The sequence below is a fragment of the Anabrus simplex genome, chromosome 8 (genome assembly GCF_040414725.1).
Source record: "Anabrus simplex isolate iqAnaSimp1 chromosome 8, ASM4041472v1, whole genome shotgun sequence".
Lineage (NCBI taxonomy): Eukaryota > Metazoa > Arthropoda > Insecta > Orthoptera > Tettigoniidae > Anabrus > Anabrus simplex.
In genome coordinates this window covers 207292164-207318884 of record NC_090272.1, presented here as the reverse complement: position 1 = coordinate 207318884, position 26721 = coordinate 207292164, and the positions used below count along the sequence as shown (strand labels likewise).

The 26721-nt window shown below is 41.5% G+C and overlaps 1 protein-coding gene across 1 annotated transcript in view; it reads right to left on the bottom strand.

The window, feature by feature from the left end:
• The window catches only part of Nos (Nitric oxide synthase), a 789894-nt gene that overhangs the window by 206146 nt on the left and 557027 nt on the right, over positions 1-26721 (bottom strand). The window contains exon 3 of the mRNA XM_067152126.2: positions 3879-4041. Within this exon, the coding sequence (XP_067008227.1) occupies positions 3879-4041 (163 nt within the window). The remainder of the gene's footprint in view (positions 1-3878; positions 4042-26721) is intronic.

The window sequence follows — 26721 nt, the reverse complement described above, 5'->3', positions numbered from 1 at the left end:
ATCGAACATTTCCCTTGATAAATTATTCCGGAGTCTTTCCTGGCGAGACGTAGTGTTTACAGTGCACTGTGTCTTTTGGTGTGGGCTCGAATAAATTTATTAGTTTCTTTGACCTGTCGCAGCCTCATCCTTGGCTTTGACAATGTGATTGTGACCGAGGTATGAGCGATGCTAGTAATGTCATTCCTTATGCAACCAGTCCTTGCCATGAATGGTGTGGAAATGCTGCTCATAGGGTCGGCTCGTGCACGCATTTCAGTGGATAGAGCTCTCACGTTCAAAACTCATTGTAAGAGTAATACGATTTAAATCGCAACACGAAATAATCTTCCTCGTAAATTGGCAGGATCACAATGGGGTTCCCATCCGAACTTCAGCAATGGTACTGTGTTTCTCTGCTGTTGAATATGCTTCCCCAATCTGGTAGAGTTCATCTCATGCCAGACAGGTAAATACAGCTCTCAGTGAAACCTGTAGTTGATTATAGGATGCTTAAAGCCTGCTCCGACAGTTAAGCTCTATTACCTGGTTGGAATAGCGCCACCCTGTGTACGTAGACAAGTGGTGCCAACAGGGAGAGGCTTAAAGTGGAAGAGACGAGCTCCCACCCGCTGCATGGACATACAGTAGTCCTCCTCAGCAACAAAAGAGTTCCCCGATGGCATCTGAGGTGCTTACCCTCTCACCTGAGAAGGCAAGCCTGGAGCTGTGGAAGAACAGGACCCCTCACCTCCGCGGATGGATGCCAGCAGCTGAGCAGTTACCACCTGAGCATAAGAAAGCTGGCTGGTGTGCAAGTACCTGGACAAGCTACGATTAGGAGTGGGAAGATCCAGCGATAACTTGAAGAAATGGGGGTTCAGGATAAGTGACACAAGATGTGAATGTGGACAAGAACAAACCACGAACCTCATTGCAAAATACTGGGCATGTGTAATATGATCCCACATGTTGTGTTTTGTGTACTTTAAAATGACATGTACATTAACTGGAGTATAATAATAGACTTGGCAGACTGTTATGTAATAGCTACTTCTGGCTCGGTGAAGAAAGCAACGGGAAACTGTCTAATTACTCATTTCCCTAGTATGCCTCTTAACTGTCACCTAGGCCGTCTATGACAGGTGTCGACGGACGTTTAGAGGATCAAAATACTTTCCGGATAAATACCCAAAAAGCACATTATTCTATTTCCTAATTCCTCTTCCTATAAATAAATGTTTTCCCTAATTTGTCCTCTTGAATTCCAACTGTATCTTCATGTTATGAACTTGCCGACCTTTCAAAGCTACACTCGAGCTTAATTATCTACTAATAGCATTCAATGCCGAGTTTCCGATGACAGTTTGGAACATACAGCTCAGTCCAGCAGCTTGTCTGCTTACTCGCAATCCTTCCCAGCTCAAAGTCTGCAACATTTACGTTTTTGTTGGAAATCACCCAGAACAAATTGTGCTGCTTTCGTTTGGACCTATTCCAGCTCCCGTATCAAGTAATCCTTGTGCGGGTTCTATAAAAGGTCTGGCGTTTATGGCCATAGTATCAACAGTCACGGGAAACTACAAGCCTGATTGCTCTGTTGAAGAGCGGAAGCTCAAGGAATAAAGTTTGGCTGCACATGAACTACTCTGCAAAGCAAATTAAAATCTTGTATCTGCATATTTATCATGCTTCATGTGATGCTGTCAGAGGCTTAATCCGTCAAGTGTGGAACACAGATTTCAAGACAAGCGTGCTTTCATAAATGTACTTTATTAGAGAGCTAGTGCAGTTGTTGAGGGTGAGAAGGCATAGACACCAAGTGAGCTGAATTCACGGTTCGGTTCACGTTATTGTGAGATTGCATTCGAAATGTGATGTGTTCGACCCCCATTGTTGACAGGCCTGAAGGTGGATTCTGGTGGTCTGACATTTTCACACAAGGAAAATACTGGGGACATACCTTAATTAACGCCACGGTCGCTTTATTCCCAGCCCTAACCTTGTGCTATCTCATCGTCACTATAAAATCTGACTGGCTCTGTTTTTTATCTAGCCTTTTCTTAAATAATTGCAAAGAATTTGGAAATTTATTGAATATTACTCTTGATAAATGATTCCAGTCCCTAACTCCTCTTCCTATAAACGAGTATTTGTCCCAATTTGTCTTACTGAATTCCAAATTTATTTTCCTATTTTGATCATTCCTACTTTTAAAAATACCACTCACAATTTTTCGCCCTCTAATGATATTTCACGCCATCTCTCCATGATAGCTGGCAAAATGCCACTTAGTCGTCTGTTTCCTCTCGTCTTCCCAGTCCAAACTTTGCAAAATTAAATATAGATCATGCGTAAATAAGAGAAAATTACCGACTAATTAAGATGGAAGTGAGGCGTTGTGCGGCAACGTTGAAAAAGTAATAGACATATAATTCTAGTGTGGAGAACCGGTCGGATTGTAATATAAAACACTTCCTTGTTACTTTGTTCTGAGAAAACTTCTTCTTAGAAAATTCTGTTTACAACACTTATAAGTATACCTCGGATTTTTAGGTGTTAATAGGTTAGAATGCAAAGTAATTTGGTTTGTAGGAAGTTTGACGCAACCCGTTATACCACAATGTACGAAGAGTAGCATAAATTCAAGGAGTTCTATAGGCTGTACCCCTAATATCTATGCAAATCTCATAGCATAACCGTTGTACAGTGTAGGGTATACTTGTTACTGGCTTAAGTAAGTTTGCATTCTAACCTATCAGTACCTAATAATCCGGACTCTACTTATAAGGTACAAAGTAACATTTTGCCCACTGCACTAGTCAAATAAAATTTGATAAAATTACCTCAGAAATAAAGAGAATAGAAGCTTTTGAAATGTAGAGTTATAGAAGGATGCTGGAAGGGAGATGGGTAGATCGAACCACGGATGAGGAGATGCTGAAATGAATTAGTGGAAAAAAAGATTTGACGAAATTTGACCAGAAGAAGGGACAAAATTATTTGACACATATATATTAAGACAGTTAGTTTTTAAGGGAAGTATAGGTGGTAAGAACATCAGGGGTAGACAAATGCATGAATATAACAAACGTATTATTGTAGATGTAGAATGTGGTAGTTACATAGTAGTGAAAGTATTAGTACAGAATAGGGAGTTATTTATAAACCAGTCCATTGAACGATGACACAAATAACAAGAACCACCCCTGCTAAAATCTCCTGAGGGGGTGATAGGCCATGGAATTGCCGTTCAATGGTAGGCTATAGAGATTCCCTGACGCCCAACATTGCCTAAATTTCAAGAACTCATGAACAAGCGACATTCTACGTTGTTAAGCATTCTTAAAAGAAAAAGTATACACTTTGTTACATTATAAATGTTTACATACTTTTCACAAGGTTGTCTAATGTTTCAGTTAAGGTGAGTTTTCCACTACCGAGCTCGATAGCTGCAGTCGCTTAATTGCGGCCAGTATCCAGTATTCGGGAGATAGTAGGTTCGAACCCCACTGTCGCCAGCCCTGAAGATGGTTTTCCGTGGTTTCTCATTTTCACACCAGGCAAATGCTGGGGCTGTACCTTAATTAAGGCCACGGCCGATTCCTTCCCACTCCTAGGCCTTCCCTGTCCAATCGTCGCCATAAGACCTATCTGTGTCGGTGCGACGTAAAGCAAGTAGCAAAAAAAAAAAAAAATCCACTAAATAAGGTTCCTTTACGAGGAATATTACTTGCATATTAAGATTCAAAATTTTCAATAGGTCCTTGAATTAACGCTGCTTCAAAGTCTGGAAAAATAAATCACATGGTACCAGTTTCCTGCGTGACTAGGAGAGGAAAGAGATGTAATTAAAAACAAACTATTATACAGTACAGTGAGGATGAAATGTAACTGACCTGTAACTTGGACCACTGAATGCGGCCGATGCAGCGCACAGAGTTCCTCCAAGCCAACTTAGCTCCATAGACCAGCTCGGTCTCGGACAGCTCATAAGTTCCTGAGGCGTTCACGGACTTCTGTACTTGTTCCCAACGAGCCGCGTGAGCAGGGGAGTTGAACCTGAAAACATGGACAGTAACTAACTCAGAAAGAAAGAGAATAGTAGCCTTTGAAATGTGGAGTTATAAGAGGATGCTGAAAGGGAAATGGGTAGATAGAACTAGGAGGACACCCAAGACTTATTTAATAAATTTTTAAGGGAAGTGAATGTAGTAAGTACGATTGGAATAGACCAAGTCATGAATATGGCAAACAGATTATTGTAGATAATCTGGAAAAAATATATCACATGCCACCAGTTTGTCCTCTTGAATTATAACTTTATATGATATTATGATATTTCTACTTTGAAAAGCACCACTCAACCTTGTTCGCCTACTAATGCCATTCTAAGATCATCATAAAATTCAACTTCAGTTAGCTGAGACTTGGAAGTTACATTTCGTGTAGTTGGATCGATAATTTCCACAACGCCCTTTCGTCTATTATTTACGATTATTTTAATCCTGCTGCCGATCAGTGTACGTCTTCACATATACTTCGAGATCTTTGGGACGAATGACATATTTAAAATAACGGGATTACTGTGGGAATCTTGCCGTCTATTCCGCAACACAAAGACGTATGAACGTGAAACTTCTTACTTAAAGATAAGATGACATGGTCACTTGTCACTCGGAAGGTATAACGCACAGTGAGTCATATGGTGACGAACAAGAGTATTATCTGTAATATTCCAGTGGTCAATGGTCCAATGATAGTCGTCGACGGACATGTTACTCTGTTGAAGATGCGCAGCAAAGTCTCTGCGAAACGTAAAGACTTTCTACTCTTTGTTTATTTGACGCGCAAAATCCCAAAAGAGCAATCATCAATGAAATCAGTCAATCACTACTCATGTACACTTGGGGCAGTCACCCAGGTGGCAGATTCCCTATTAGTTATTTACTTAGTCTTTCCTTGGATGATTTCAAAGAATTTTGAAAATTTACCGAATATCTCCCTTGGCCGGTCAGAGTGCAGAGCTGTTGGACCACGGACCAGCCATAGACACTTGTCGGATGAGACCCACTCTGGACCAACCGACCACGTTACAGAGGAATATACATTTATTTTTAATAGCAAACATACCGATTTAATTCGTGTGGATGGGTTGTAACTTCATAAATACCTGTTTAATTTAGATTAATGTGTCTAGGAATGCAGTTATACTAGAAAAATGAAGACCTAAGCCTATGCTATTTTCCGGACAAAATAGTTGAGTGCTATGCACATTTAGATAGATGAAAACAAAGTAATTAGATTCTTCACAACGCTGCCATCTGCTGTAATGTATGACCACTCCACAAATTAATAGGGAGCAATAAATCTTGACGTCATCAAATTAACCAGCTCGCGGAGTAAAGAGCATCAGAACAGTAGTTCATCTTTAAACTCCGTTGTCTGAGAAAGGAGCGACTAAATAGATCACAGCGTGAAATATTCCTTTCCGGGTCCATTCACGGAAAATACTCAGTGAGAGAGATAGTCCTTTCATCCGTGACGATAGCCGGCTTCAATTACGAGGGAAGACAAAGCTCACGCTTCCTCAACTTAAGTTCAGTAATTTGAAAATAATGGCCTTTGTTAACGCTTTTGGCAGTAATCGCAGTAATATTACTGTATGTTTCTTACTAGTTCACTTACTTCAGTACTGGTTGTCTCACAAGGAATGCTCGCATAGTTCTGACAGATGTGCACATGTAATCAATAAATCTGTATTAGGGCAGTCGCCGAGGTGGCAGATTCCCTATCTGTTATTTTCCTAGCCTTTTCTTAAATAATTGAAAATAAATTGGAAAATGATTGAACACCTCCCTTGGTAAGTTATTCCAATCCCTTACCCTATAAACGAATATTTGCCCCAATTTGTCCTCTTGAATTTCAACTTTATCCTCATATTGTGATCTTTCCTACTTTTAAAGACACCTCTCAAACTTATTCGTCTACTATTCATTCCACGCCCTTCCCCGGGATGTATCTGTCCGTCTTTGTGCGGGCTAATATCGAGAACCGACCTTACAGAGTTTGATGCGATTTTCACTGTTTTGTACAGCATACATTGAAGAATGTTTACGTGTATTAGAAGAAATATCTAACAAGGGAAGGGCGCGTACCGGGGAATCGCCGATCTTACGTAAATTTTGTACTAATGTGAAATGAGCCAAGAATACCACAATGACCAAAATACATCTTTCGGAAATTAACTCGTGCGACCTACAAAAAGTGTTAAATTTCGTATGTTAGAATTAGCGCGCTCGGCTATGCAGGGTGCTACTCCATGCACTACCCACAACTCTCACTGTACAACAGCTGATTTGTGGCCACGCTGACATACTCTTATAGTCGTTGTGTGGGACTTGTGTGTGTTTATATAATGGCAATCAACATAGGCGAAGTTATTTTTGCGTTGGAAGGAAAATATGGAACATGTGATATTAAGCCCTTATCCTCGCTTCGTTAATTGTGGTTGGTGTAGAGCCGCGTTATGCTTTCAACATTTATACCACGAGCATCATTGTTAAAGAGATATAAGGAGTAACTTGTTTTGGTGTGCAACGTCCCTTGTTAGACTGATTAACCTTTGTTGTCATTATAACAATCTTATTCTATTACCATTATTGACCCACAATCAATGCAGGAATTACATTACCTTCGCGACGTGCTGTGCCATTACTAACGGAATAGAAAGGAAGACGAGTGGTGCGGTTCCTCGACGAGTGAACCCACCACACGCCGAAATCCTGCATAGTCAAGCGCGCCAATTCAAACGTGCGAAATTCAACGCTTTCTGTAGGTCGCATGACTTAATTATTGGCTCATTTAACATGTGTGAAAAACTACGTAAGATCCGCAATTCCCCGGTTCACTCCCTTCTCTTGTAAGACGAATCGGACCGGAGCAGTGGCGATTTTAGGGAAGGAAATCAAAGAAAATATGACCACCCAAATATTTTCTTGGCTTATGCTACCTAAATTGTCAAATACGCGTAGAAGAACTGTTCAGCACAAGAAGATCTAAAAGCAGTGTTAATATTATTTTCACAAACGCAGTAAAATAACCTGGGTATTATTATGAATGATAATCTAAATTTAAATGAACGCATAACGAGAACGTATAGGTAGGTACATGCGTCTCTTCATCCTCTCAAACATACAACGATTCTATCACTAAATTCAAAAATTAGAGTGATTCAAACATTATTACTCCTGTTATTTAATTATTTTTTGATGTTGTACTTATTGATGAGACTATTGAATAGAATACTACGGGTAATAGTTGGACATATTATAAAATTCATAAGTTTATGCAATTATTTTGACTCGTATATTTTTCGGGATCAACCACTCCCTTCATCAGCGAATTGTGCATTAAAAAACAAAACTCTCCATATTCTATGATCAAACAACATTCACTCGTACAGAAATGCATATTAATATTGTTAATGTTGTAAAATTTCTTTAACACTCGTGCACACGTTAAAACTGTTACGGAGATATCCGTGGTAGGTAGAGGTGAAAGAAGGTGCGGGTGTGAATGGGTTTCAAGCTACGAAATTAACGTGCAATGTAAAATTAATTTAAAATTTAACTAGGTTATATTTTCTTTTCAAAAACAAGAGATAACAATCATAACAGGTACAGAGTAGCAAAAATGTAGGTACAATATTACTGGATTCGGGCTCAGTGCCCTTACTTCATAACTCTTGGGCAATCAGCCCCGCCTTACTCCAAAAAAAAAATTTTAGCCAAGGGGCAGAAAACCCCATTCATGCCCAGGAGCACTGGCTCCAAACATTACACATAAAGCCTGCACGAGGCATACAGAAACAAATTTCAAAGAGCGATCCGCTCTCAAAATTGTAAGCCTATCACAAGGCCACACCAAACTCTACCTTCAAGCTGTCCTCTAAGGACGTATTCACAGAGGTAAAATACCCAACCTACGGAGGTCTATTACATGAAAAGAAGGTTGATTACATGACCTCTAAAATAACAATTTGAGATGAGGCGAACTTGCACTCCTAATACACTTTGTTTTTAAAACCTAATCTGGCTCTGGGCCGCTAACGCAAGGGCTAATCCCATACTACAGAGGTGACTTAGAGAAGAACACTTTACATTACATAAACGAAGAATAGTTTGAGAAAATAAGTTCACCTCAAAACAAATGTGAGTGGGAGCTCGAGAGGGTTAGCACTCTCTATCCCAATATGTAGCTTTACAAGAAAAAGATGAAAAGAGTAATTACATTTTAGGAAAAGGTTACATGATGGAAATGCTTCGAACCCTCCGCGAGTGTTAAACTGCCGACCTAGCAAGAAAAGAAGTTATTAATAGGCCATTACCTGGTGTTGAACGGCTGAAGAAGAAAGAGGCGCTTCCCGCCTCCTGCTATGTACTTAATACACTGAAAGATGGAACAGAAGTGGCCCGGAGACCCCAAAATCAGCAGTTTAAATACTCTCGCGGAAGTTTCTAGGCGTTAGGGGAATGAAAACACCCGCCCACAATGTTTTTATTGGATAGGACCCCGCAACAGATACAAGTTGGGGGAAGATACACCAGATTGGTCAGAAATTACTAAAAGAAATTCGGGATTGGATAAATCTAAAACAAGGGGAAAAAGAGGGGTATACAGCCAACTTAAACAATAACAGAAAGAAATTTAACAAGAAACCAACTTTTGAAATAAAAATTTCTCCAACAAAATAGTTCTTTGACTCCGCACTAGGGTGCGCTATTGTTGATCTTCAGTAGTGTCCTCTAGAAGAGAAAGTTCACACTTCTTACTTCAAGCGAAACAAAAACACATCAAAAGTGACACAGTTCAAAAACTCAAAATTTTCCACGTGGTGACATCTTCTGAGAAAGTAGAGAATTAATAGAATAGATAAAGTTCAACCTTCCTCCAGAAGAGGAGTTTCAACTGGCGCAACTTTTAAATAAACGGTGTAGAGGTGTACCGCCCGGTACAGACCTCCCCCCCCAAAAGTTCCTCCAGGGGTGACACATGAAATCAGTTTGAAACAAAGTCCAAGTAATGATGTTGATACGAAGATAGATAGCAGAAGCATTTACAAGATTTCTTAATTCAGTTTCAAAATGTTGTTGTTGCAGGTGAATGAAAGTCTTTATGTTTGTAGAATTTGAATTTCTGAAGATAAACTTTTAATACTTAAAGGTGAAGAAAAATTTTGCAATGTCCACCAAATATTGTTGTTGAATTCCCAAGTGTAGTTATTGCTTATGGTGACTGTCCATGTAGTTGATGTAGATTGAGTCGGATGGCCAGACCGGCCGTTGCAGCTTGCGTCCAACGGAGGCCGCTCGGACCCCTCAAGTACCCTGAGATACCGCTCGCCCGCACTATGAGGGGAGCAGAGGTGTTGAAGTACGCCGCGCCCGCGGTGAACAGATACAGGCTGCGGGCATGTAGCAGAGCGTGCGCCGCACATCAGCCTTGGCCGGGAGGAGAGCTCCGGCTCGCCGTGCACATGTCGTCCTCGCTGGAGAGGAGGGGGCCCATCCCCCTCCCCAGTCGCTGCACGGCGCTGCGCGGCTGCGGGGGCGCTGAAACATTAAAGCTAGGCGGCAGAATTGTGTTGGACTATCATCTTCTTTGAGGGTACAGGCTTGTGGAGAGGTTGAGGGGCCAGCGGCGTGTAGATATCCATGGCATTTACTATTATGAAGCCACAGTGTAAGGTGGAGCAGGAGACGGGAGCGTGGTAATGGCCGTGGCAAGAACAGGATGGCAGTTTAACGGGTCGGGGCAGGTTTTACACAAGGCTTACATCTAAAACCAAAATATTACAGAAGGTGCAGAATGCCTTAAAAGTGAAACTCAAAAAAAAATATAACCTTCATATCCTTTCAAAATAATATGAAGCAAGTTAACACAGAAATTACACCGGTTTCACCTGGGACAGGTGAACTCTAAATATCCTCTCGGTGGCTGGATTACTTAGCAATAAGGTAACCGGCGTAAGAAAATCGAGAATGATACAAGGCCCATGAAATCTGGGGGCAAGCTTGCCCGCGGGAACAAAATTTTTGACCATAACCTGGTCACCTACCTTCAAAGTGGTGGGTCTCCGTCCACGATCATACCTTTCCCTAACCTTTTCATGAGACACTTTAAGATTGGCTTTAGCCTTCTTCCAAAGATCTTTAATGTTATCCGGATCTATTGTCTCGGGTAGAATGTCATTCAAAGACCAGAGGTTAGAGAGCGGCGAGTTGGGAACAAACTTGAACATCAAAGAAGCTGGAGTAAACTTGTGAGATTCATGAACCGCCGAATTCAAAGCAAAAGCTATCCAATGCAGGGACGTGTCCCACCTGGAAGGATCTTCATGATGATAGGCAATGAGTGCGGACCTGAGATTACGGTTAACCCGTTCAGCCAGAGATGGTTGAGGGTAATAAGCAGAAGTAGTTACATGAGAGATGGACAAGTCAAAACAGAATTTACGAAATAAATTTGATGTGAACGCCTTAGCATTATCAGATACAATATATTGACACGGACCAAAAGAAGCAAAAATAGAATTTAAGCAAGTAATGGTTGACTGAGCGGTAGCCAGCTTAGTCGGAAATAACCAGGAAAATCTTGTAAAACCATCTACACACACAAAGATGAACTTGTTGGCATTGCCCTTTGACTGGGGGAAGGGTCCCACATAATCAATATACAGGCGTTCCATGGGGCGCGACGCTTGATGAGAAGACAAAAGGCCTACTTTAGTGGACATGGTGGGTTTACTGATCAAACAAGATTTACAAGCTTTTACGAGTTCCCGAATTTCACCGTCCATACCTTTCCATATGAACATTTCACGAATCTTTTCACGAGTTTTAAAGATTCCAAGATGCCCCCCCAATGGGGTCTCATGATAGTATTTGAAGATCATAGGTACAAGAACCGCTGGAACAACAACTTTCATCAACTTATCATGCCTCGAAGGGCAACATAGAACACCATTCCTCAGAACATAAGGGACAGCATGTTCCCCAGAAGAAAGGGTTTCCATTATCGGAGCCAGCGTAGGATCTTCACGTTGGTATTTCTCGATATCCCTAAAGAGCATGGGAGCATCGGTTAGGATGGCATTAACCTCGGATAGTATGGACTCGGAAGGTGATGAACTGTCGACCGGTTCATGGGTCTCGACCTCGTTTGAAAACATACGGCTGAGTCCATCAGCCACAACATTTTCGGTACCTCTGATATGCCTGACATCGAATTGGAAGGCGGAAATACGGATGGCCCAACGGGCTATACGACCAGTACGACGCGGTCTACCTAAGACCCAGCTTAAGGCTTGGTTATCTGTCTCCAGGTCGAATTTGACATGTTCCAGATAGAGACGGAACTTTTCTAAGGCGAATAAGACTGCCAACCCTTCGAGCTCATAGATGGAATACTTGGCTTCTTGAGCCGATAGAGTCCTAGATGCATAGGCGATGGGACGCCTCCCTAGTTCAGTCTCTTGAAGAAGGACTGCAGCTACAGCTGACGACGACGCGTCCGTTTGGACGATGAATTTCTTCGAGAAATCAGGCATAGCAAGTACAGGGGCATTACAGAGAGCTAATTTAAGATCTTCGAAAGCGGCTTGTTGAGAAGGTCCCCACTCGAATTTGATGCCTTTCCTACGAAGAAGGTTTAAGGGCGCCGCTCTATTAGCGAAGTTAGGAATAAACTTCCTGAAGAAATTCACCATACCAATGAATCTAGCGATACCTTTGATGTCCTTAGGAGGTTTAAAATCACGGATGGCCTGTGTTCTAGAATGATCGACAGCTACCCCATCGGGTGACACAATATGCCCTAGGAATGACATAGAGGGCTTAGCAAAGGCAACCTTGGACAACTTGACAGTTAACTCAGCCTTACGAAGGCGATTCAGAACTTCTCGCAGATGATCTAGATGTTCTTCAAAAGTCTCGGAAAATACGACGACATCATCCAAGTAGTGATATAAGTACTCAAATTTGATGTCGGAAAAGACCCTATCTAGTAGCCTAGTGAGCACAGCTGCCCCCGTGGGGAGCCCGAAAGGCACGCGGTTGTATTCGTATAAGTTCCAGTCCGTGGCAAACGCTGTAAGATGTTTAGACTCTTCGGCAAGGGGAATTTGATTATAGGCCTGATTCAAGTCCAAGATGGTGAAGAACTTGGCCTTACGAAACCATGAAAAGCAAGAATGAAGGTCGGGAAGGGGCACAGATTGCAACACCACCTTCCGATTGAGAGCCCTGTAATCAATGACAGGCCTGAAGCCTCCTTGGGGTTTCGGGACTAGAAAAATAGGCGAAGAATACGCTGACTTAGAGGGCCTAATAATACCATCCTTCAACATCTGATCGATGATTTCTTTCAGAGCCTTCATTTTAGGTGGAGATAGCCTATACGGTGGAAAACGGACAGGAATCGAATCCGTGACCTCAATTTTGTATTCAATAAGGTCAGTAACACCAAGAGTATCAGAGAACACCTCGGGAAACGACTGACACAGTTTCCGAATACTATCAGCCTGCTCCTCAGGTAGATGTCTAAGGTCTAACAACATCTCATCCTGGGTAGGCGAAATAGATGAACATGATACAGAATTACACTTTAACAAGGGAATTCTACAATTGGACGCAAATTTGAATGTGCACGACCTACTCTGGAGATCGAGCACAAGACCAGTGTGAGAAATGAAGTCCGCTCCCAATATGATGGGGCAAGACAAGTGCTTAGCCACAAACAGTTTGATTTTCCATGTAAATTTAAAAATACGAATTTTGACCAGTATGGAACCTAGAATTTCTAATGGCGATGAATTAGCCGAAACATATTGAATAAGAGCTGAGACATGGTCAGGTAGTTTACAAACAGATTTCAATTTAGAATACCATTCAGCCGAAATAATCGAACAAACACTGCCTGAATCTAAGAGAGCTGTTATAGGCTCGTTATTTAACTCAATCTTAAGAAAAGGAACAGGTGCGGGGGTATCCGCCGCAATCCTAAGACATTCTTTAGGGCATTCAAAAGATGAATTTGAAGGCTGATTGTTCTCTGCATTTACAACCTGTTTACTAGGGGCTGAGTCTCGGGAAGATGGATTAGTCGACTCAGCCGATGCCACTAGTCACTTTTTATTATTGGCATAGGTGGAGTTTGCACCAGAAGTTGAGCAGGAGGGGGTGCTATTTGAGTTTGGGCAATTTTTGGCGATATGTGAGAAGGCCCCACACTTAAAACAGCCTTGTGATGAACCAGCTCCATTATTTGCCCTACTAGACTTGATCAGAGGACACTTATTGCGCAGATGGTCAGGCGACCCGCAAGCATAACATTTACGAGGGGTGACTGGTCGGCGAGGTGGAAGCCGAGTATTACTAAAAGAAGGCGGGGGTTCTTTTGCCACACGCAAGGAATCGGCATACCTAACTCCTTCCGCAGAGACGGCTAATGCTTCCAGTTCAGAGAAGGTTTGCGGGCACGCCGCGAAACACCAATATGACCTGTAGGGTGGTGAAATCCCTTCGATAATAGCTTGCACGATCTGATCCTCAGGGAAGTGGAGAGCAAACACCCTAGTATAAAACTTAATATCTTGGATGAAGTCTGCCAGGTTTTCATCCAAGCGCTGTACCCGATAATAGTATTTCTGAATAAGAGATGACCTCGCGCGGGCAGGAATAAAATTTGCAAGCAGATGTGCATGGAAATCTTCGATAGATGACTGTTCAGCTATGGCTCTTACTATTTTATCTGAGAGAACCCCAATAGCATAAGGATAGATAATTTGCAAAATTTGACATGGGGAAAGAGAAAACACAAGGGCATGATCCTGAAATTCCACTAGAAATCTTAAAAATGAAATTACGTCACTGGTGGTATTAACGGAAAACTTGGATATACCTCTGAGCAACATTGCCAATGGATGAGGCAAGCTGCTAAACCCGGGCGACATAGTAGGTAAAGGTTTCAATGGCAAGGAAGTTAATTCAGCACGTACATTGTTCAACGATGTGCGGCGTTCAGACTCGTTGTCCAATGGGGCAGAGATAGTTTGAGCAGCAACGGTTATCCTATTGCCTTCTCCCTTAGCAGGTTCTTCCTCACTACTTACATTCACTATGGTGGGCTGATCAGATTTGGGAGGAACTTCCCCAGTTAACAATTGAGTGACTTTACTAGACAATTCAGAGATAGTTTCAAGGAGCGTATTAGCTTGCTTCCTCTGAACGTCATTCACCTTCAGAGACAACAGATCATTAACTCTATTTGAAAAGTGATATAATCTGCCTTGCACACGCTTAATTTGGTTAGGAGACGGATCATTTTCATCAAAAAAACTAACTACGGAAGCTAGCCCAGTAATATTCTCCGTGATCGTGGAAAGAGAGTCGTCAATTTCTTTCTCTCCCAAATTGGGGATGGAAATGGGCAAATCAAGGGACTCTCTAAGCTTGTTAGTGTCTATTGCAACCGTGCCTCCAGATTGAACGTTTCTGATAGTTAACTCGTATATCAACTCCTCTTTGCGCAAATAGTTAAGGAGGAGAACATCGCGAGGGCCGGACATGATGACAGAACAATAAAAAAAAACTCAAAAAATTCCAGCAACTGAGAAAATTGTTAGAGTTCGAATTAAAGCAATGTTTAGCCGTCAAAAGGGGCTAAATTGAGACCCATTCAACCACGCTCTGCTACCACTTGTTACGGAGATATCCGTGGTAGGTAGAGGTGAAAGAAGGTGCGGGTGTGAATGGGTTTCAAGCTACGAAATTAACGTGCAATGTAAAATTAATTTAAAATTTAACTAGGTTATATTTTCTTTTCAAAAACAAGAGATAACAATCATAACAGGTACAGAGTAGCAAAAATGTAGGTACAATATTACTGGATTCGGGCTCAGTGCCCTTACTTCATAACTCTTGGGCAATCAGCCCCGCCTTACTCCAAAAAAAAAAATTTTAGCCAAGGGGCAGAAAACCCCATTCATGCCCAGGAGCACTGGCTCCAAACATTACACATAAAGCCTGCACGAGGCATACAGAAACAAATTTCAAAGAGCGATCCGCTCTCAAAATTGTAAGCCTATCACAAGGCCACACCAAACTCTACCTTCAAGCTGTCCTCTAAGGACGTATTCACAGGGGTAAAATACCCAACCTACGGAGGTCTATTACATGAAAAGAAGGTTGATTACATGACCTCTAAAATAACAATTTGAGATGAGGCGAACTTGCACTCCTAATACACTTTGTTTTTAAAACCTAATCTGGCTCTGGGCCGCTAACGCAAGGGCTAATCCCATACTACAGAGGTGACTTAGAGAAGAACACTTTACATTACATAAACGAAGAATAGTTTGAGAAAATAAGTTCACCTCAAAACAAATGTGAGTGGGAGCTCGAGAGGGTTAGCACTCTCTATCCCAATATGTAGCTTTACAAGAAAAAGATGAAAAGAGTAATTACATTTTAGGAAAAGGTTACATGATGGAAATGCTTCGAACCCTCCGCGAGTGTTAAACTGCCGACCTAGCAAGAAAAGAAGTTATTAATAGGCCATTACCTGGTGTTGAACGGCTGAAGAAGAAAGAGGCGCTTCCCGCCTCCTGCTATGTACTTAATACACTGAAAGATGGAACAGAAGTGGCCCGGAGACCCCAAAATCAGCAGTTTAAATACTCTCGCGGAAGTTTCTAGGCGTTAGGGGAATGAAAACACCCGCCCACAATGTTTTTATTGGATAGGACCCCGCAACAGATACAAGTTGGGGGAAGATACACCAGATTGGTCAGAAATTACTAAAAGAAATTCGGGATTGGATAAATCTAAAACAAGGGGAAAAAGAGGGGTATACAGCCAACTTAAACAATAACAGAAAGAAATTTAACAAGAAACCAACTTTTGAAATAAAAATTTCTCCAACAAAATAGTTCTTTGACTCCGCACTAGGGTGCGCTATTGTTGATCTTCAGTAGTGTCCTCTAGAAGAGAAAGTTCACACTTCTTACTTCAAGCGAAACAAAAACACATCAAAAGTGACACAGTTCAAAAACTCAAAATTTTCCACGTGGTGACATCTTCTGAGAAAGTAGAGAATTAATAGAATAGATAAAGTTCAACCTTCCTCCAGAAGAGGAGTTTCAACTGGCGCAACTTTTAAATAAACGGTGTAGAGGTGTACCGCCCAGTACAAAAACATTTCTTGATGTTGCAATATGTGTTTTTTCTTGTTGTAGTAGAACACTTTAAAAATATGTTGAAAGCTCATCTGGTTTTTCTTGGATAAGCATAGAAATATAGCAGTTAAAATCTTGATCTTGTTGCTGTTAAAAATCTTTCTAAAATGATCTTAAGCTACATTGAATTATTACACTCTTAAGATGAACATTTACTTTGAAATATAACTGGTGAAATAGAATCGTGCTGTGCTGGTGTTTGAGAGAAAGCGGTTGTGTTGTATTGGAGCGAAGGCGGACTTGTTCTCCAGCCAGACACATATTAATTGTAGATGTTGCGGACGATCAAATTCGGTCAAATTTATTGATTCTGCTATTGAACATATAAATAAACTACAAAAATCATTACATTCATGTAATATAAGATTCACATGTTCGCTAAATAACTCTGCTCACGTAACACCCTATTTTGAAAGATTAGGCTGGTTGAATTTCGACGAACTACGTAAGCTACGCACCGCTACTGTAGTGTGTAGACTGTTGAATGAATCACAAATCCACTACCTTCGTCTTTGCTTAACCCACGTTCATCCTTTCATGATCACAATACGTGTTCCGATTCCCATACGATTGTCATTCCCAAAAACAGAACTACTATTTTCAACCGGTCCTTCCAAGTGACGGGTGTCAGAATCCGGGACTCTATTTCTAGTGAATATTAGAACAACTACAAATTTGAAGACCTTTATACCTACTTGCCGAGAATATTTACCAAATTATAGACCTACCTGGAGGGGTTGCCTGGCCGAGGCGGTAAAGGCGTGCTCGGTCCGCCCGGAAGGACGTGGTTTCGAATCCCCGTCAGGAAGTTGTAAAATTTAAGAAACGAGATTTCCACTTCTGGAGGTGCATATGGCCCTGAGGTTCACTCAACCTACACCAAAAATGAGTACCAAGTTAATTCCTGGGGGCAAAGGCGGCCGGGCGTAGAGCTAACCACTCTACACCATCACGTGCCGCGGTTAGCAATGGTGGAAGCCTTTACCTTCCACTCCTCCAAGGGCCTTCATGGTCTGTACGGAGGTGTCTTTGTCTTTATAGACCTACCTGAGTGAATGGTGTATGACTGTGTGAGTATATGCCTATATTTGTTAGAATGCATAGATATACTTACAGTAGTTAAATTAATTAAGTTGGATATCTAATGAAAAATTACTACTATAGTTGATTGTAATTTTTGTTTGTTTGTAGTATATAATATTAAAAAATTCATATCTGGTCCGTATTGAATGGGGATTAACAAACAATAAAGAAGAGTGCAATTGATCCACCTTTTCCAATACAAAGTATGCTGCTAATTTAAAATTACAACATTATTTATTTAGTACCGGTTTCAACGTCTCGGACGTCACCATCGGCCAAAAATGGGCAGTATACTTTGTATTGAAAAAGGTGGATCAATTGCACTCTTCTTTATGGTTTGTTGTAATATATCATAGTATATTTTAAATATTTTGGAACCGAGCGAGTTGGCCGTGCGCGTAGAGGTGCGCGGCTGTGAGCTTACATCCGGGAGATTGTTGTTGTTTGAGTCATCAGTCCATAGACTGGTTTGATGCAGTTCTCTATGCCACCCTATCCTGTGCTAACCTTTTCATTTCTACGTAACTATTGCATCCTACATCTGCTCTAATCTGCTTGTCATATTCATATCTTGGTCTACCCCTACCGTTCTTACCCCCTACACTTCCTTCAAAAACCAACTGAACAAGTCCTGGGTGTCTTAAGATGTGTCCTATCATTCTATCTCTTCTTCTCGTCAAATTTAGCCAAATCGATCTCTTCTCACCAATTCGATTCAGTATCTCTTCATTCGTGATTCGATCTATCCATCTCACCTTCAGCATTCTTCTGTAACACCACATTTCAAAAGCTTCTATTCTCTTTCTTTCTGAGCCAGTTATCGTCCATGTTTCACTTCCATACAATGCCACGCTCCACACGAAAGTCTTCAAAAACATCTTTCTAATTCCGATATCAATGTTTGAAGTGAGCAAATTTCTTTTCTTAAGAAAGCTCTTCCTTGCTTGTGCTAGTCTGCATTTAATGTCCTCCTTACTTCTGCCATCGTTAGTTATTTTACTACCCAAGTAACAATATTCATCTACTTCCTTTAAGACTTCATTTCCTAATCTAATATTTCCTGCATCACCTGCCTTCGTTCTACTGCAGTCCATTACTTTTGTTTTGGACTTATTTATTTTCATCTTGTACTCCTTACCCAAGACTTCATCCATACCATTCAGCAACTTCTCGAGATCTTCTGCAGTCTCAGATAAAATAACAATATCATCGGCAAATCTCAAGGTTTTGATTTCATCTCCTTGGACTGTGATTCCCTTTCCAAATTTCTCTTTGATTTCCTTTACTGCCTGTTCTATGTAAACATTGAAAAGGAGAGGGGACAAACTGCAGCCTTGCCTCACTCCTTTCTGGATTGCTGCTTCTTTTTCAAAGCCCTCGATTATTATCACTGCAGACTGATTTTTATACAGATTGTAGATAATTCTTCGTTCTCGGTATCTAATCCCTATCATCTTCAGAATCATAAATAGCTTGGTCCAATCAACATTATCGAATGCCTTTTCTAGATCTACAAATGCCATGTACGTGGGCTTGTCCTTCTTGATTCGATCCTCTAAGATCAGACGTAAAGTCAGGATAGCTTCACGTGTTCCTACATTTCTTCTGAAGCCAAATTGATCTTCTCCCAACTCCGCTTCAACTTGTTTTTCCATTCTTCTGAAAATAATACGTGTTAAAATTTTGCAGGCATGAGATACTAAACTAATGGTGCGGTAGTTTTCACACCTGTCAGCACCGGCTTTCTTGGGAATAGGTATAACAACATTCTGCTGAAAATCGGATGGGACTTCTCCTGTCTCATACATCTTGCAAACTAAATGAAATAACCTTACCATGCTGGTTTCTCCTAAGGCAGTCAGTAATTCAGAGGGAATGTCATCAATTCCAGGTGCCTTGTTCCTACTGAGGTCACTCACAGCTCTGTCAAACTCTGACCTCAAAATTGGGTCTCCCTTTTCATCAGCATCAACAGCCTCTTCATGTTCCAGAACCAAATTATCTACATCTTTACCTTGATACAACTGTTGGATATGCTCCTGCCATCTTTCTCCTTTGTCTTCTTTTCCTATGAGTGGTTTTCCATCTGAGCTCTTAATGTTCATGCACCTAGATTTCCTTTCTCCAAAGGTTTCCTTGATTTTCCTGTATGCAGCATCTACCTTTCCCAGGACCATACAGCCTTCGACATCCTTGCATTTCTCCTTCAGCCATTCTTCCTTAGCTGCCTTGCACTTTCTATCCACTTCATTCTTTAATTGCCTGTATTCTTTTCTGTCCTCTTCATTTCTAGCATTCTTGTATTTTCGTCGTTCATCAATCAGGTCTAGTATCTCCTGAGTTATCCACTGATTCTTAGTTGATCTTTTCTTCCTTCCTAACATTTCTTCAGCAGCCCTACTGACTTCATTTTTCATGACTCTCCACTCTTCCTCTATAGTGTTTCCTTCAGCCTTTTCATTTAGTCCTTGTGCAACATGTTCCTTGAAACAATCCCTCACATTCTTTTCTTTCAACTTGTCTATATCCCATCTTTTTGCATTCTTTCCTTTCTTCAATTTCTTCAACTTCAGATGGCATTTCATGACCAACAAGTTGTGGTCAGAGTCCACGTCTGCTCCTGGGAAAGTTTTGCAATCCAACACCTGGTTTCTGAATCTCTGCCTAATCATAATGAAGTCTATTTGATACCTTCCAGTGTCTCCAGGTCTCGTCCACGTATAAAGCCGTCGTTTGTGGTGTTTGAACCAAGTATTGGCAAGGACTAAATTATGATCAGTGCAGAATTCAACCAGACGACTTCCTCTTTCGTTCCTTCGTCCCAATCCAAATTCTCCTACTGTACTACCTTCTCTTCCTTGGCCTACCACTGCATTCCAGTCTCCCATCACAATTAGATTCTCGTAGGTTCGAATCCCACTATCGGCAGCCCTGAAGATGGTTTTCCGTGGTTTCCCATTTTCACATCAGGCAAATGCTGGGGCTGTACCTTAATTAAGGCCACGGCCGCTTCCTTCCAACTCCTAGGCCTTTCCTATCCCATCGTCGCCATAAGACCTATCTGTGTCGGTGCGACGTAAAGCCGCTAGCAAAAAAAAAAAAATATTTTGGTTTAGTGCAAGAGAGGGCAAGGAGGCCTAAATTCGCCATTAATAAAGACATATATATATACAGGGTGTCCCAGGGGGAATGGTCAATATTCAGTGATATGACAGGAATTAACAACTGAATGTTTTCCGAGTTAGAACATGTTTAATGTACATTTGTTTCTGCACTAGTGGCACGAAAGTGTCTTAACCACCCAACCTCTTTGACGTTTTGAATTGGGTACAAGTTTTGCGCATGTAATGTTCGCCCTGCGCGTGTTTGTGGGACTTTGATAAGCGCAGAAAGTCACCGTGTGCATGCAGTAGAACTACGCTGCACCCTTTCAACAATGTGTTGCTGTTCCTGCGCAGTATGTTGAACTACACGTTCAGAAGAAAAATGGGAACTTGCAATGTGCTGAAAACTATGGTAAACACTCTACGATCAGCATTTCGACGTGTAGGAAAGCGCCGGCGGTATTCCTCGACATCAGCTGGAGCACTATCGCAGAAGCCGTAAAAATACACCATATCTGTACATTCTTCATTATTGTAGACGTGTGGAATTTTAGCCAGCGCGTGAACAGGCACAGTTAACCGATTTTTCTCTCTGACACACTCTCAATTCCTCGCACTACTTCACTCACAACACACCATGGACAGCTGCTCGTTCAACAAGCTAGTTTAATGGCAGAAAGACATTCCGAGCAAAGATGTTGAAAGCAACGAGGTAGTTTGGGTTAGAATAAAACGTCAAAGAGGTCGGGTGGGTAAGATACATACGAGCGCGCTACTAACCCGAAAATAAAATAAAATACATTAAAAGTGCTGTGCCTGGGAAACCATTTGGAATAGGGCATACGCCCATATGAAGTTTCTTGCTTCAAATGATCGTTTCTGTCATATTTCTGAAATTATCCTGCGACACCCTGTATAAAAGGAAGCCTGTGTGTAAAATATAGTCCTCAATAAACATTTGTATGATAGTTTGAAATAAATAAAAATAACTTAACCCTCAGCTACTGACGTGGAGTCTCACACTCATTCGCTTCCGTCAACTTCACATTCTTGTTCTTCCTCGTACCTTCCTCTTTCATCGTCTGAAGCAATTACGCAGGATGTCATTATTGAACAATGTCTGTCTGTCTGTTAGGTCATCAGCCCAGAGGCTGGTTGGATCCTCAAATTACACCACCAAAGGTTATGCGGTTATATGGAAACCCCAAAAACCAATGGCAGCACCAAAATGAGCCGTACTAGGCAAGATGAGGAGTGAGGTAGTTTGCCATTGCTTTCCTCACTGGGTCAGAAAGTACTATTGCAGCACGACTCACCCTATGAGCAGCACCTTTCATAACACTCAGATGCACTAGTCATGCTCTGAATGTCATCACTCAGCACTACTCATACCCCAGCAACTTCCATATTGCCACAGCCATGGATGTTGACTGGGACTTGGGTGGAAGCTACACTTTACTCTGGCCTGTACCAAGAGATGGATGCAAAAGTACTGTATCCATCGAGAAATGAACAATGTCTGAAGTAATGTAGGTGTCTTACAGGCTCCACGTCAGTACAATAAAGCACGGATCGGTTTTTTAATAAGTTGTGATGAAAGAAATATGTTCTGGATTGTTTATTTATCATACCTTATTATGTAGTACAGCAATCTGATATGTATTCGTTTATGCACGGTTTAATTTTTATTTGATGACAACAAATGTGATTGTTAACAATTTTCGTTCAATAAACACGTATGTCATGTTTATTACAAGTCAGAATCTGACACCAAAACGCCACACTCATTAATAATACTTTGCTCATGAAAACTTATACTAACAGTTCATAATATGAAATTTGTTTCAAGGAGTCTCTCAGACCCAACGTCAGTACAATGTTATTGAGTTCTCACCTCAACACCTGAGGGTTAAAATTAAAATCATTATTTTGAGGTTAATCACATCATCCTTATCACAATATCTGTTGGGCCGATGACCTAGACATTAGGCCCCTTTAAATAACAAGCATAATCATCAAAGTGTCTCTTCATCTCAACAATTTTTTTACAAGCGAATGAACGACTAAAATCAAGCTACAACTTCATTTCTTTCACTTCGTACGCAGTTTTCTCTGTGTCCAGTACTCCTTCACTCATTCGCTGGCCTGCTTCCGTTGTTCATCTGTCCAGGCTCTTCCGGTCTTCTTAGTCCTTCCTGCAGCTTGAACACCTTCCAAATTCTTCACTGTGTTTCTAAACGTATTACTTTCTAACAGCTGGACTTCCTAGATGCTTAATTTCCATACCCTTCTTCGTTTCCTTAATCCATGCTATAGTGGTCTTTTTTCTCCAGAAGTAATCAAATATCTGTCTGTTTGCGTTCATTCTGTATAGATGTCCGAGAAACGCCTGCCTCCTTTCCTTCATGGTCTCTGAGATTCTTTCCACCTTCTGGTAAACTTCTTTGTTGCTCCGGAGTTTCAATCCGCTTTCAGTTTGGACAGCTCCCATAATTTTTCTGAGGATTCTTCTTTCCAGGACCTCCAGCTTCTCCAGCTAGTAGTTCATGGAGAGGCATTCACTGGCATACAGGCATTCTGTTTTGACACTGTGTTGTAATGTTTTAATTTGGAATTCCAGGATAAGCACTTCTTATTGTAGATGTTTTTTTTGCCAAGCCATATGCTATCTCCACTTTTGAGATCCTATCTTCCACTGCAGCTTTTTCTAGTCTATTCTCATGTAGGGTCTCACGAAGGTACTTGAACTTCTTGACCCTTTCTATCCGTCCTATCTCTGTTTCCAGGAACGCTGGTCCATCTTTGATGTTCGTCATGAATTTGGTCTTTTCTGCTGAGATCCGCAGTCCTGCTTGGCTGGCGAATTTTCCAAGAGGTTAATCTGGATGGTTGCTACCTCTGGACTATTTATAGTACAAAATGTGAATGTATTGTTTAAAAGTTATCGTAACTTTAGTGTAGGCACAGGAGTAGTTTAATCACATAGCAAAAAGGGACCGGACTGACAGATAGGCAGCCGGAAGGGTCCGGGAAATACGTCACATTGTGATGCATACGCATGTCAGCAAGAAAACAACTAATGTCATCTAGAAGGAAATCACTTAATTATCTAAATTCTGAATGGCTCCTGTGCGAAGTCGGAGCGGATCGCTACTCTATCTTATTCTTCTCCTTTTTTCTTCCTGTCCTTTTCCCAATCACCTGGTGTTAGTAGTTTGAATGGCTTTAGTCTAGTTTACGGTCGGATGCCGTTCCTGACACCAAACCTATATGGAGGGATGCTTTCGCTACTGTGCGTTTCTGTGGTGGTTGGTAATGTGATGAGCTGTCTGAACATGAAAAGGAGAGAGTTGTAACTAACACAAATACCCAGTCCCCGAGCCATAAGAAATAACCATATGCAATTCAAATCGCCGGCTGACCGGTAACCGAAGCCGAGGCCCTTTGAACCAAAGGCCATTGCGTTGATCATTTAGCCAAAAAGCTAAACAGACCCCCAAGCAAATAAATAAATAAATAAATAAATAAATAAATAAATAAATAAATAAATAAATAAATAAATAAATAAATAAATAAATAATGTGGTTAGTGTGATTAGCTTCCACCCTGGAGGCGCGAGTTAGATTCCCGGCTCTGCCACGTAATTTGAAAAGTTGACGAGGACTGGAACGGTGTCCGCTCAGTCTCGGGATGTCAACTGAGTAGAGGGGGTTCGATTCCTCGAAGTGGTTTTTGGTGGTTTTCCCACTTCTTTTGGAGGCAAATGCCGGTATAGTACCTAACTTACGGCGACGATAGGATAGGAAAGGTTTAGGAGTTGGAAGGAAGTGATTGGGTCTTTTGTATTAAGGCAGCCCCGGCTTTTGCCTGGTGTCAAAATGGGAAACAACGAAAAACCATCTTCAGGATTGCCGACTTTGTTATTCGAACCTACTATTTCCCAAATGCAAGCTCACAGTTGCGTGACCCAAACTCCTCAGCCACAAATACAAATAAAAATCATAATCACGTGGAGAATGTACGCAAGAGATTGACAGCTCGGTATTGATTGCTTGTATGTGTCCACCCATAACAACTAGAGAGAGTGAAATGTCAATTAAAGTTTCGTTTGCTTGCCATTAATGTACCCGCACTGCGGTCCAAGGCCTCCTGACCATCCCTACTCGTAGCGCGGACGTCTCAGAGAAGTGTCGTGGTGACGTAAGAGAACTTGCAGCAGGAAGTCAAGTCAATCCATAGTGTTAAGTGTTTATTTGTGGCACCAGCCTAACAAATGAGACAAGGCAGGCTTCCCTTGGGAAAGCTCTTGGCTTGACTAATGGTCTCTAAAACAGAGGAACAACTTGTAAACACGACGTTCAGCAGAAGACAGAAGAGGAACAAGACGAGCAAGGAAGTAGACATATTTCTCATCAATTAATTTTTCATTCATTACATCATTCTTCCTATAAGACCTCTTCAAAGAGTAAGTCAATCCTGAAAATAACTTGATGAGCAATATAATAAGAGATAGCTGCCGTTTTCATGAAATGACTCTTTGGTCAGCCCATAGAATGTAAGACTACGGCGTGGAACTTGGCTACGATGACGTCAAGCCTCGGACTGGTCGTGTGAATAACACCTAAACACATGATCAGATATCAGTTCATTTCATCGCAGACAGATTTTCGGTGCCATAAGAATGGGTCAGTGGGTCCGACTCGATGGCTGAATGGTCAGCGTAGTGGCTTTCGGTTCAGAGGGTCCAGGGTTCGATTCCCGGCTGAGTCGGGGATTTTAATCGCTTCTGATTAATTCTTCTGGCTCAGGGACTGGGTGTGTGTGTCCGTCCAACACTCTCCTCGTCATATTCAGACAGCATACCACAGTACCAACCATCACAGTAACACGCAATAGTGATTACATCCCTCCATATAGAGTTGGCGTCAGGAAGGGCATACGGCCGTAAAACAAGTCAAAATCTACATGTGCAACCTCACAGGTGTGGGGAAAAATCGGTAGCAAAAGAATAAGAACCATTTTCACACCAGGCAAATGCTGGGGCTGTACCTTAATTAAGTCCACGGCCGCTTCCGCCCCACTCCTAGCCCTTTCCTGTCCCATCGTTGCCATAAGACCTATCTGTGTCGGTGCAACGTAAAATAAATTGCAAAAAAGGAAGAAGAATGAGCCAGTGGCTGCTCGTGCTGAATTATGTTGGTATTTCTGCTCTGAGCCCCCCCCCCAGCCCCCCAGTCAATTGCAGTAAGTGTAATAGAAAAATCTAAATTCGTATTGCATACAACAACTGCCAGCTGAAGTCGTGTGCATTCGTCCTCCAACCCCGCACGAACGCCTTACACCATGTCTCATCACCTTTCAAGTTTCCAAAAAATTACAGAAAAAATACAAGTAAACATACATCTCAATTTGTAAGACGACGATATAGCTAGAGCCCTGCAGTTAGTGTCTTAGCGGATACGAACTGTTCGGCAGTGCGGATAATTTTGCTGATAATTTCTAAATAAAGACGTTTATTGATTTTCCCTCAGGTACACTCTTATGTTTCCTGGCGATTAGGCGACCCTCGACAATGGTATGGGGGAAATGGTGATATATAAAGAGTCTTGAGACCACAAAGCCGTAAATATGACCGGATCCTACCAGACTCCTGCCCAGAATTAATGGAAGGAAGGAACAATGGTCAATATGTCGGTAGTTGTCGCAAAAGAAAATCCCTCATAAACCTGTGACTGTAGGGGTCTTGTGCCAGGTGTCAGGCCTATTTTATTATGTTAACAGATCTATAAGCTTCAATACCTTGCTTGAAATACACTGTAGTTAAATATTTGCAATATCCACGGATAACAAGGCCAGTAAGTTTGACATGCGTTGCATGTAAGCTTTGGGAAGGCATTCTTTCTGATTATATTAGAAATGTTTGCGAAATTAATAACTGGTTCGATAGAAGGCAGTTCGGTTTTAGGAAAGTTTATTCCACTGAAGCTTAATTTGTAGGATTCCAGCAAGATATAGCAGATATCCTGGATTCAGGAAGTCAAATGGACTGTATCACGATTGACCTGTCTAAGGCATTTGATAGGGTAGATCATGGGAGACTACTGGAAGAAATGAGTGCAAGTGGACTAGACAGAAGAGTGACTGGGTTGCTATATTTCTAGAAAATAGATCTCAGAGAATTAGAGTAGCCGAAGCTTTATTTGACCCTGTAATAATTAAGAGGGGAATTCCTCAAGGCATTATTATTGGATCTTATGT